The sequence below is a fragment of the Manis javanica genome, chromosome 1 (genome assembly GCF_040802235.1).
Source record: "Manis javanica isolate MJ-LG chromosome 1, MJ_LKY, whole genome shotgun sequence".
Taxonomy (NCBI): domain Eukaryota; kingdom Metazoa; phylum Chordata; class Mammalia; order Pholidota; family Manidae; genus Manis; species Manis javanica.
Window position 1 is genome coordinate 99987764 of NC_133156.1, and position 13892 is coordinate 100001655.

Sequence of the window (13892 nt, forward strand, 5' to 3'; positions counted from 1 at the left end):
TTTAAATTCATATCTATCTTAAAGAAAAATATGGCAAAATTAACAATGGGTGAATCCATGGTGTCCTTTCTTACGTAGGCTTTTAATTTGGGCATGACACTTTTGAAATAAGTTGGAGAAAAATCAGGTTATCTTTATAAATGAATCCAGTCTAAATAACTAAATTAAAATTTTTAAATTTAAAACACAAGTTTTCCATCTACAACAGCAAGGTTTTAACCCTGAAATCAAATGACTATGTAACAAAAGGTTGAAAAAAATTATAGGTTTAAACCTAAAATTTACTGGCTACTGACAACTGAAACCCAGTAGGGCACTTCACGTGAACCTAGCATGAATACAAATACATTATTGAACATCCTTAAAAAGGACTTACTCTTTGAAAACAAAAGTACTAATTTTATCATTTTTCTATAAAATGTTTGATATAGATTGCCCACAATTAAGATAATTAAGGTTCAGCAAATGAAGGCATGTAATAAGCTTATATACATATTTATTTTATTTAAAATAACTTTGTATGGAGATGGGTAGACACAGGCGTTAATTCATTTGCCAAAGTTAACTGATAATTGTGAAAAGAGGATGACTCCTTTAACCTGAGGTGGTTTTCACTAAGTCCTAAAATGCAGCACTAATGTATCAGAAGCATTACTGCAGTATACTCACATGATCCCACCAAAAAGTAACTTTGCAACCAGGGGTTATGGAGTATGGTAATTTGCTGGTGCTACTTGCACTAGCTTTCTGTTAGGAAAGAGTATAAAACCTATATGTGATTTATTCCCGCTAAGATGTTTAAACATTTTAACAGTAAAGTATTAACAAAGGGCCACGTGGTGGAAGCTTCTCAGGCTGAGAGTGGGGGTGGGGAAATTGATAAGGGCCTGGCAATACCTGTTTGAGTTTTTTTAAACCCACCAATAAGAATGAGACATGTAAAGGAAAGATGTAAGGGGCTTAGGCGACGCCGGGGAAAACTGTGAACCCTGTAGTACTCAGCCAATGAGGAACCAGGGGAGGGACTCGTGCACTAGGAGATGAATTATTGGCGCCAAACTCCCCAGGTGTGCCTGCCCACCAGACACCCAATCTTGCAAGATCGTCATTAAAGCCTCGCTCCGCTGTTCTCTTTGTCTCCGTGTCCACTTACTGAATTTGGACTAGTTAGTGTGTTTCTCACACTTTCTGAGACTTGTTTTATAAACACTTTCTCCAAACATAAAGAACTATTTGAATATGACTAAGTATTGAGTGTTTGTTGAAGTTTTCTGTATTTTGCACAGCATTTACAACTTATCCTTTGTGATTTCTTTTTCTTTTTTATTAATCATGAAAGAAATATATCCTCATTCTAAATTTTTCAAGTGTCTACTTCTCCTTCCCTCAAAGGTAAGTGCTTAACACTTTGGAATATGGCTTCCACTTCTTCTTTGTATATCAAACTAAACAGCTAAATCAAGACTATATTCCCCCAGGAGAACAATGACTATGTCCTTTTACCCCTCATCATTAATTGTAATCTTAGCTTTGAATAATGTACTTGGCACTGACTGGATTTCTCAACAAGTATTTGTTGATGTTCAATTCATTTATAAGGTTGCCAACATTTTTTTTTAACCTTTAACCCTACAGTGTGAATATTTCACGTCACAATACATTTCATTCCTATGGAGATTTCAAACTGTGTAATCAACAATGGACATTACAGTTCTTACTGGTTTCTCATCGTTACAAACGAGGGCAGTGAATATAAAAACACATAAACTTAAGAATATATAAATATGAATTTTAGGTTTAAAGGCATTTTAATTAAAGGCCATTTAAAGTTTTTTACATGTACTCTCTGGGCTTCAGTTAAGCTAGCATAGATCATTTATATATGTAAGCTTAATGTATATGAAAGCTAATATTAATACCTAGTTTTACAATTTTATTTGTTAAAAAGACAACAGATATTTTAGTAGTATAACATGTTCCCATATCCAACAGGTCAGGGGGAAAAAAATCTTACCATTTTTGCTGACATCCAGTTCCCTGAGATTAATGAGATTTGCAATAGATGCTGGTAATGTTGTTAAATCATTGTCTGGCAAACTCAGCTTGTGTAAAGACTGACAGTTAAAAAGTTGCTATTGAAACAAAGGAGGAAAGGATTTTGATTATTTCTGAAGTTTCCTTAAATATTTTAAATTAACCTCTATACAAATAAATATCATTAGTCTTATTAAAACTGAATGAGTTATACATACAAAATACCAGGGAAGATCTCTTTATTATTTTATGCTATTATAGATCTGAACACAACTGAACTACTCAGAATGACTTATATCCTCACACTTCTGCCCTGAGCAAAATGCACTTAATGAGAAATAAGTATATGGTTGTTTTTGTTGAGGTAGTAAAAAATAAGTGGCTATTAAATAATGGTCAACTTTGGAGCTTGTATTTCAAGCATCCTTATTCTAAAATGAAAATTCATAATAATTACATTTAAATAAATATAATTGATTTTAAATTACTCAAAATACAGAGCTTTGATTTGGAAGGAGAAAAATAAAGGGGACAAATACATTATTATGCTAAAATCAAAATAATGAAATGTGACCTAAAATATATCTAACCAAAAGCAGTAGGTAAACAGGTAACCTGTAAGTTCCATACAAAAAAAAAAAAAAAACCTATAAAGAGCACAACATTTTTAGGGCAGTGAAAATACCCTGAATGATACTGTAGTGATGGATACATGTCATTATACATTTGTCCAACCCCACAGAATGTACAACAGTGAACCACAATAGAAATTATGGAGTTTGAGTGACTATGATTTTTCAACATAAGTTCATCAATTTTCACAGACATACCACTCTGGTGGGAGATATCGATAATGGTGGAGGCTGTACATATATGGGTTCAGTGCAGGTATATGGGAAATCCCTGTACCTTCTTAATTTTGCTGTGATTCTAAAACTGTTCTAAAAAAGTAAAGTCTAGGGAAAAACTCAAATGTTCTCAGGATGGCACTGAGAAGGTCTTATTAAAGAAGACCGTTCTTCCAAAAACAGAAAATCATTAGGTATGGTAAACGATTCAGTTATTTGCACCATCATAGCAAGCCTCTCTCATTTCAACACAGTCTGCAGACTGAGACCCTACTTGTGATTATTAGGGAAAAGGACTAATCTTAGTCTTCCATGTTCGCTAGAACTAGCTAAGAAAGGACTTGCTAAAGAACTTGCTGAAGAACGATATACAAAAAAACAGCAAATTACAAAGCACCCTATCACAACCTAGGGAAGTATTCATAAACATGCAATCCGCAACCTTTAATATTTTACCCACAGCCACATACAGATTTCTTTAAAAGACAAACTTGGATGGCACCGGCTTTCAAACTGTTTTCACTACTGGCCACCTAAAGGAAAGTGTTTTCAAAACACTGCCATCCAGTATGTATACACACACACAAACACAGACACACACAACCCACCCCAAAACAAACATTTCACATAACAATGAATACATGCATACACTCTTATTTTCTATTATAGTATTATAGATAGGGTTAATACAGGATGCCTGATTAAACTTGGATTTCATATAAACAATGAATCATATTTAGTAAAACTGTCTTATGCAATATATAGAACATACTTTTACTGAACAATTATTCATTAGTTATCTGAAAATTATAATTTAACTGGGTGTCCTGTATTTTTATTTTCTCAATCTGCCAGTTTAAATTACAGTTTGTTGTTTTGGAAATGCCACACCTACTAGACTGATTTTTATGAACCACCAATAAGTCTCCACCCACAGTTTGAAAAAACTGCTCTTTGGGTGGTGAAATGTTCTAAAAATTAAGTTAAAGCTATTGCAGCTTTTCCATTAAAAAAAAAAAAAAAACTAAATAATATTGAGTAGAGGAAGAAGAAGGATTAGGATTTAAGCAAAAAGAGTAACCACTGAAAAATTTTAGCAAAATGTGAGAGGATGTTTCATGACAATAAACCACTTTCTCCTTCTAGTTGTTCCTACAAATCAGAAATGGTAAGTCCTCCAAAACCTTTCCAAACAAGATGAAGTGGGGCAAACAGAATACTACCTCTAAAAAGCTACTGAACAACAAAATTACAATGTGATAACTAAAAGAACTGATCCTTAATTATAATAATATATATCAATGTCTTATGAAAAACAAAATAAAACATTAATTTCAAATCTTTGTCTAGCAAAATCCTTTGGCTGCCTAAGTCTGTATAGTCATATATAACAAAACTGAAACTAAAAACAAAATTTTGTTATTTGTACAAATATTCAAGCAATTAACTTGAAGAGATAAAGGTTAAAAATTCTATTTTAGAAAAATCTGAATTGTGCTGCATGCCCTAAAATTAAATTAAATGAACAAACAAATGAAAATGGAACCACTGCACATATACATATTGGCAGCATTATGGCAACATTAGGCAAGTCTTATTTCTAGGCATAAAAATAACCAAAGGCAATTCTTGAAAGACAGTATTAGCATACCTTTGGAAGCTCTTCAATCTGATTAGCATCTAAATAGAGCTCCTCCAAAGTTTTTTCAAAAGTAAAAATCTCTTTGGGAACCTGCTCCAAACTGCAATGAGAATAATCAAGAGTGGTGACAGTCTCCTCTTCGCCTCGTAGACACCGACAGGGCACCAACCGCACAAACAAACTTCTTTTCGTAGTCATTTTTAGACACTGCAATATTCAAATAAAAGTAAATTTAGTTGAAACACACATATTGTAACTAACAATTTTTCAAAACAAATTATTCCAACTCATTTACCACAATTTTTATATCACAGATAAATACCTCCTCTCAACACACATCCAATGGAATACATTTAACATTGCTGTTACTATTCAGTATATATATACACTGAATTTCATGTTAAACTCAAGCACTTTCGTACTTTACAAAATGATCCACTAAGTAACCATTTATGTGCTTCTACTAGAACCATGCTTTAGGAGTCCATCTTCAGCAAGAAAAAGCCTAACACAACAAATACATTTCTTTAATTTCTGACTAAGAGCTGTTTCTTAATTAAGAAGTTGACTGTATGAGGTTTTGAGTAGGAAGTGGGAATGCAAAAATATTTTTAGCTCTTCCTACCCAACCCTTTAACTTTTCTACAACTCTCCCACATCAAAATTCTAATCTATGCCAAGTATATTTTATTTCAGTTAAGAATTGATCTTTCAATTTTTCTAAAGAGCTTACAGGTCTTATATTTGTTTAAGGAAACACACTAGAGAATAAACTTGCTTCAATAAAGTATGAACTTCATTATTTCAAACTAACGGTGGAAAAGTTCAATACTAAACTGGTGAAAATTCTCAAGGTGAATTTTAGTAAGAACACCATGTACTTATATAGGTTAATTTCAACTAGGCTAAGATTTTTTCAGCAAAGAAAAAAGCCTACTCCAATAAATAAGAGTAACTGCTAACAAATGTTATCAATAAATTTTTGCCCCAGGCAGAAGACTCTATTAGAGTATAATTACTTCTTACCAGGACCAAGACTAAGTTGAAGCCAGTGAGGCAAGTGCTTGAGGCAGAAAATGTAAGAAGGCACCAAGAAAACTCAGTAATCAAGTCAAATTATCTTAATGTGTTATTTTTAAAAAAATAAAAAAATCACTGAAAAACAATCCATTTATGAACAAAATAACCAATTTTTTACATAAAGACAGGATTAGTATTGGTTATTTCTTCTGCCTCAGGCTCCAACATGGCTCTGCATGGCACTGCTTCTGACTCTTCTAATTCAAGTTCTATGATATACTTAAAAGTGACAGACAAGAGGGTGTTCCACTGAAATCTTTTTAAAAACCTGACTATTCTTACTCAGTAACCATGTGCCCGACACTGTGCTAAGTTCTTCAGATAAACTATACGCATATTCTCATTTCATCTACTATATATTTCTAAGACATGTACTGTCATCCCGATTTTTCCATAAAGAAATTGATTATGTGCCTTTATTGCACTACACTGCTTCTCAATATATGATGATATATTTGAACTCAGGTTCTCTAAACGATTCAAATATCAAGAGGTTCTTACTACAGACTTCTCCAAGGTTTACAAAAACAAACTACTAATGGGGTTTAGGATACACCACTCCAAAATACATCACCCTTGGCATATTCAATATTTTAAACTGAAGGAGTTTTGAGAAGACAGCAGAAGCAGGAAGGCCACTCAGACTTTCCCCCTCTGCCCTTCTCTCCTGAAAGATGTCACAAAACCCTGAGGAAGTGCCCTCCCTAAACCTGCAGGAAGGATTCAACCTTCTGTCTGAAGACAAAGGGAGAAGAATCCTAAGAAACAGGCCTTGTTAATCTCCCAGTTTACTACACTCACTGCATAGTCTTCGACCTATCATATTTTCACACAACTATCCACTCTTCACCAAAGCTAGCATTAAAATACCACGGTTTAATGGTTTCTTTTGGTCTTCATTTCCTTATGAAGGCTCCTGTGTCACTTAAAACTTACAACAAATAAATCTGAGTGCTTCTGTATTTCTCCTGTATGTGTCTTTCTTAGTTTGGTTTTCAGACCCAGCCCAGGGACCCTAGAAGAGTTGAGGCAAAGTTTTTCCTCCCTTATACTATGGTGTCAAAAATTCAATGTTTCTATCTAAAATCTTTGTCTCCTGAGGATATAAAGTACAGCATGGTGACTACAGTCAAGAATAATATATTGCACATTTCCAAGTTGCTAAGAGAATATATATTAAAAATTTTCATCACAAGAGAAAACACTGTAACTATTGGTGATAGATGTTAACTAGACATAGTGTAGTGATCATTTTGCAATCTATTGCACACCTGAAACTAATATAAAGTTATGTTAATTATACTTCAATAAAGCTACATGAAAATCTGTCAACAAATAACCATAAAAGTTTATTGAATGCTTATTAATAACCTCTCTCTCTCTATATATATATGTATATATGAAGGTATTATATAGATAAGAATAAGCAATTTACTGATTTAATAAGAGTTTAATTGTTAAGGGGGATTTAGCTTATACTTGTGTGTTTATAAGATAACAAAAAAGATTCTAAAAATCGGTATGAAATTTCTTGTTCAAGAGATTCCAAGATTTCAACTGACGAGTTAGGGGGACACTAAGAACAGTGGGAAAAAACTCCATCTGCTCTGTTCAACACAGTAGGCCACTAGACACACGTGCCATTTAACTTTAAAATACAAGTTAAATAAAATTAAAAATCTAGTTTATTAGTCACACCACTTTTTAAATGTTGAATAGTCACATCATATGTGGTTACTGGCTCAAGTTCTATGAGACACTGCTGGTATGATGTCTGGCCTAAAAAATCCATTTCTCAGATTTTTTATAGTGGATTGGAAGTATAATTCTTATCTGAGAATAAAGGACATGAAATGTTATTATTAAATGTATGTGACTAATATGTGAGTATATTTACTTTTGATGTTAATATTTGTGCAGGACAACTGAGATATAAGGCAAGTTACAGGGCAGAATAATTATTAATGAAGGTAAAACAACTTCAAAGATTTTTCTATATACTGCTAATCATAAATAAAATAGATCATATTACAGACAGATGGTCAGAAATCAGAACTTCTCAGGAAAGACAATGAATTCAAAAAAGGAAGATGAGATGCTTAGTACTAGGCAGCTGCAAGAAGTTTCTATCTCAAATGGAAACTTCTGTGGACAGAAGCTGAGAACAGTTTAGGCCTCAGATTAAGTTCCATGGGCCTCAAGCCAAAACAAAAATGAACCGACCCCAATTTTGCAGACTAAAAACTGCTTATTGGTAAGAACGAAGGGGGACTTTAATTATTGAGGGCATAGGAATAAAGTATCATATGAAAGAGAAATAAACGAATTAACAACACCCGAACAGATTCTCCCTTACACAAAGGACAAGGAAGTAACCAAAGGGAGAACCCCGGCATAGTCTGAACAGGAAGTGGTCAACATGGGAACTGCCAATGAGAATTTCAGTGTTGTGATAAAAAACAGCCACTTTATAAATCAGACTTAATATGGTAGACATAAAAACATTCTACTTAAATGGAAGAAAAGGATTCAACTAAGAAAAAAATCCATAAAAGTAAGGCAAACGCTTTTTAAGAAATGACATTAAAGCTACTTACGACTTGGTTGAATTTATTTCCCTGATGTTTCTTAATTGAGCCAACATTCTACGGGAACCAAAAGAAATAAAGAAAATTAACAATGAAAATAGACCTTTATGACTTTAAAGAATATTCCTTCCAACTTACTTACTGCAAAACAGAATTCTCAAAAATTCAAGAGTATAAACTTACACAAATATGCTAACTTCTAAATTAATGGCTAGCTTCTTAACCAGTCACTGAATTGCCTTTAATACACTTGTAAACTGTTGAGCCCCCCCATTATATCAAATAATCTTTCTACCATTAAAATCCTGTTTATTTGAAATAATAAAGCTTTCCCAAGCAAATAAACTCTAATTACCAATTAAATTTAGCAGTTTTTGATGTTCCACGTGGCAGAAGCTGTTAATTGCTTATCACATTCTGTTCCCTTTCTTTCCAGAACTGAATTTTATTCAGTGTGGTAATGGGCCCAGTTAAATGGCCACTTTAAGACTTTCCAAAATGGGTAAACAGGATAGATGACACTGTTAAAATCAATGACATTTACTTAGAAGTCAGTTTTGGAGTGGAATGGGGAATCGGTTTTGGAAAAACACTTGCTTTCCTTATCCAGGGACAGATGTAAAAATGCCAACCAACTGCTGCAACAGCTAGCCTATGACCACAAGTCAACAAGCTAAGGATTAAAAACAAACCAATAAGGCTGACAGAGTAGAATGACAAAACAAGCTGGGGACCCACCTCTAATAGCCCTGCTGAACACTGGAACCAATGCTACCTGCTGCCTACTTATAGGTTTCTTAGCACTTAAGAAAACAATAATCCCCATTTGCTTCTTACACCATTTCTAGGTTTTCTGTTCCTGTAGCCAACACATTCCAAAGTGAGATAGAAAAAAATGAAAACAGCAGCATTAATATAAAGTGTACACACACACATTTTTCTTACAAATTCAGTGATATTTATAAATATGTATTTCAGGACACCACACAAAAAAAACCCACAAAAAAAGAAAATTACAGACCAATATCCTGTATGAACATAGATGCAAAAATACTCAGCAAAATGTTAGCAAACTGAATTCAAAAATATATCAAAAAGATCATCCATCATGATCAATAGGATTTACTCCAGGGATGCAAGGATGGTACAACATTAGAAAATCCATCAACATCATCCACCACATCAAAAAAAAAGGACAAAAACCGTACGATCATCTCCATAGATGCTGAAAAAGCACTAGATAAAATTCAACATCCATTCATGATAAAAACTCTCAATAAAATGGGTATAGAGGGCAAGTACCTCAACATAATCAAGGCCATACATGACAAACCCCAGCTAACATCATACTTAACAGCAAGAGGCTGAAAGCTTTTCCTTTAAGATCGGGAACAAGACAAGGATGTCCTAACTCCCCATTTTTTATTCAACATAGTACTGGAGGTCCTAGCCACAGCAATTAGACAGCACAAAGAAATAAAAGGCATCCAGATTGGCAAGGAGAAGTTAAACTGTCCCTGTTTGCAGATGACATGAATCCACTCCAAAACTACTAGATCTAATACCTGAATTCAGCAAAGTTGTGGAATACAAAATTAATACACACAAATCTGTTGCATTCCTATACACTAACGATGAACTGGCAGAAAGAGAAATCAGGAAAACAATTCCATTCACAGTTGCATCAAAAAGAATAAAATACCTAGGAATAAACCTAACCAAGGAAGTGAAAGACCTATACTCTGAAAACTACAAGACACTCATGAGAGAAATTAAAGAAGATACCAATAAATGGAAACACATCCCGGGCTCACAGATAGGAAGAATTAATATTGTCAAAATGGCCATCCTGCCTAAGGCAACCTATAGATTCAATGCAATCCCTATCAAAATATCAACAGCATTCCTCAATGAATTAGAGCAAATAATTGTAAAATTCATATGGAACCACAAAAGGCCCCAAAAAGCCAAAGCAACTCTGAGAAGGTAATAAAGCTGGGGGGATTATGCTCCCTGACTTCAAGCTCTCCTACAAAGCCACAGTAATCAAGACAATTTGGTACTGGCACAAGAACAGACCCATAGACCAATGGAACAGAATACAGAGCCCAGATATAAACCCAAGCATATATGGTCAATTAATATACAATAAAGGAGCCATGGACAAATAGTGGGGAAATGACAGCCTCGTCAACAACTGGTGTTGGCAAAACCGGACAGTTACATGCAAGAGAATGAAACTGGATTATTGTTTAAACCCATATACAAAAGTAAATTCAAAATAGAGCAAAGACCTGAATGTAAGTCATGAAACCATAAAACTTGTATAAGATAACATAGGCAAAAATCTCCTGAATATAAACATGAGCAACTTTTTTCTGAATGCATCTCTTCAAGCAAGGGAAACAACAGCAAAAATGAACACATGGGACTACATCAAACTTAAAAGCTTCTCTACAGCAAAGGACACCATCAACAGAACAAAAAGGCATCCTAAAGTATAGGAGATATATCTGTAAATGACAAACCCGACAAGGGGTTAACATCCAGAATATATAAAGAACTTACATGCCTCAACACCCAAAAGACAAATAACCCGATTAAAAAATGGGCAGAGGATATAAACAGACAACTCCAAAGAAAAAATTCAGATGGCCAATAGGCACATGAAAACATGCTCCACATCACTAATTATCAGGGAAAAGCAAATAAAAAACACAATGAGATATCACCTCACACCAGTTAGGATGGCCAGTATAGAAATGACTAAGAACAACAAATGCTGGCGAGGATGTGGGGAAAGGGGATCCCTCCTACACTGCTGGTGGGAATGTAAGCTAATTCAACCATTGTGGAAAACCAGTATGGAGGTTCCTCAAAAAACTAAAAATAGAAATACCATTTGACCTAGGAATTCCACTCGTTGGAATTTACCCAAAGAATACAAGTTCTCAAATTCAAAAAGACATATGCACCCCTATGTTTATTGCAGCACTATTTACAATAGCTAAGATATGGAAGCAACCTAAGTGTCCATCAGTAGATGAATGGATAAAGATGTGGTACATATGCATAATGGAATACTGCTCAGCCATAAGAAAAAAACAAATTCTACAATTTGCAACAACATGGATGGAATTGGAGGATATTATGCTCAATGAAATAAGCCAGAGAAAGACTAGTACCAAATGATTTCCCTCATTTGTGGAGTATAACAACAAAGCAAAACTGGAGGAACAAAACAGCAACAGACTCACAGACTCCAAGAAGGGACTGGCAGTTACCAAAGGGGAGGTGGTGGGAGAAGGTAGGTGGGGAGGGAGGGAGAAGGGGATTCAGGGGTATTATGATTGGCACAAATGGTGTAGGGGGGATCAGGGGAGGACAGTGTAGCACAAAGAAGGCAAATAGTGATTCTGTGGCATCTTACTACACTGATGGTCAGTGACTGCAATGGAGTATGGGGGGTACACAATAACTGGGGTGGATGTAGTAACCACATTGTTTTTTCATGTGAAACCTTCATAAGAATGTATATCAATAATACCTCAATAAAATAAATAAATATCTATTTCAGAATTTTAGAGTTGCCCTAACTTTATTGGGTTATTCATCACTATACTCAATGTAAAGTTTAGAATTACTGAGTTAACCTTCATCCCAAATTCTACATGCAACTAATTTGTATAGCAAGCAAAGATGGACAGTAAATTTGTCATTCAACGTACCCATATGTGATAGCCTCATAGAATGGAACTGCTAATACTGGCTAAGATAGAATAAAACTATAGAGGAACAGGTTGGAGAGAAGAGAGATGAGAGGTTTGTGGTTAGAAACTTTAGTTTAAAATACCTTAAAATGTCCTAGTGAGATCCTGAGTAGACAGGGGATTTGGGTATTCAGAGATGTGAGGAGATCCAAGCCGAGGATATAAATTTGGAAGTCTTCTGCTTAGGAATGATTTTTAAAACAGTAAAATTAGATGAAAGAATAAAGGATGTGAGTGTAGACAGAAAAGAGAATTTGTCCAATGACTGAGCCATGAAATACAAAAATAGGTCAAAAGGAGAACTAGAATCAACAAGAGACACTGAAGAAAAGCAGTGATTAAAGAGAAACACGGGAGAAGTATGATATCCTAACATCCATGTGAAAAAAAATGTTTCAAGGAGGTAGTTCTTAACTATGTTAATGAGGACTTAGAATTGCCACTGTGCAATGTAAAGGTAATGGATTATCTTGACAAGATCAGTTATTGTGGAGTGGTAGAAACAAGGCTGTTTGATGGGCATTCAAGAAAATAAAAGGCAAATACAGACAACTCAGATCATTTGGCTATAATGAACATTAGAAAAACAGAGCATGTATTTTGAAGTTCTGTTAGAAAGTGAATGTGTTTAGAGTTCTTATATCTTCTTGACGGACTGATCCTTTTATCATGCTAATAATGCTTATCTTGACGTATATCTTGACTGATAACACTATAGCCATAGGAGCTTTCTTTTGGTGTTAGTATGGTGTATCTTTTTCTATTACTTTTAGCCAAATTTCTCTTTATATTTAAAGTGCTTATTTGTATGAAGCACATATTAGGTCTTGCTGTTTCAACCAATCTGACAATTTCTACATGTTGATGGTAAGCTTAGATCATTTACATTTAATACAGTAATTGGTGTGGCTTAATTTAAATCTATTATATTACTACTATCCATTTGTTCTTCGTTCCTTTTCTTCTTTTTTTCCATGTTCTCTCCTTTTATAGATATAAACATATAAATAAAACCTAAAAATAGTACCACTCAATGAAGTCTTATCTATAAGAGCTTTTACTTTTAGCTATACTTTAAGTTTGCTCTAGGAATATACATTCTTAATTCACCTTAGTCCACCTTCAAATAATATAACCTCTTCACATATGATCTAAGAAATGCAAAAAAAGTATAATATTTTATTCTCTCCCACATTTTATGCTGTCATATATTTTACTTCTACTATTTGAAAGCCCACATTTTTTTGCTTTACATTAGCACTATAATCTATTAACAGTACATCACACAAACATGAAAAGGGAGGGAAAGGAGGAATGGGTCTTTGTGACAATGCCAAAAGGAAATCTAATAAAAGCCAACATTCATTCTTGACAAAAATCTCAGTGAACTAAAACCAACCACAAGCATCATGGTCAAGAAAATAGAGACATTCTCACTGAAATTAAAAAAAAAAATATCAGCCCTATCAAGCAAGTGAAGAAAGCAACCCACAAAATGGGAGAAAATATCTGTAAATCATATACCTAATAAGGGACTTGGATCCAAAAAATATATAGAACTCTTAAAACTCAACAATAGAAAGATAAATAATAAAACTTAAAAATGGGCAAAGGATTTGAATGGGCATTTGTCCAGTGATATACTAATGGACAATAAGCACATGAAAAGATGCTCAACATCATTAATCATTAGGGAAATACAAATCAAAACCACAATGAGATAAAATTGCACACCCATCAGGAACAGCTATAATCAAAAAGACAAAAAACTGTCAGAGACGGTATGGAGTAATTGGAACCCTCTCACACTGCAGATGGAAATGTAAATTGCTTTAGTCACTTTTGGAAAACAGTTTGGCAGTTTTTTCAAACACTTAAACACACTTACCATATGATCCATCAATTCCACTCCTAGGTATGTAAACAAGAG

The 13892-nt window shown here is 34.1% G+C and overlaps 1 protein-coding gene across 4 annotated transcripts in view; it reads right to left on the reverse strand.

The window, feature by feature from the left end:
* The window catches only part of ERBIN (erbb2 interacting protein), a 114672-nt gene that overhangs the window by 65685 nt on the left and 35095 nt on the right, over positions 1-13892 (reverse strand). For 2 of the 4 annotated variants that reach the window (XM_073235624.1, XM_073235636.1), the window contains exons 2-4: positions 8202-8249; positions 4534-4731; positions 2015-2132 (exon numbers count right to left, since the gene is read on the reverse strand). In XM_073235624.1, the coding sequence (XP_073091725.1) occupies positions 2015-2132; positions 4534-4722 (307 nt within the window). In that variant the 5' untranslated portion in view covers positions 4723-4731; positions 8202-8249. Of the gene's footprint in view, positions 1-2014; positions 2133-4533; positions 4732-8201; positions 8250-8547; positions 8714-13892 lie in introns of all 4 variants that reach the window. The other 2 variants (XM_073235627.1, XM_017664255.3) reach the window with 2 other exon arrangements.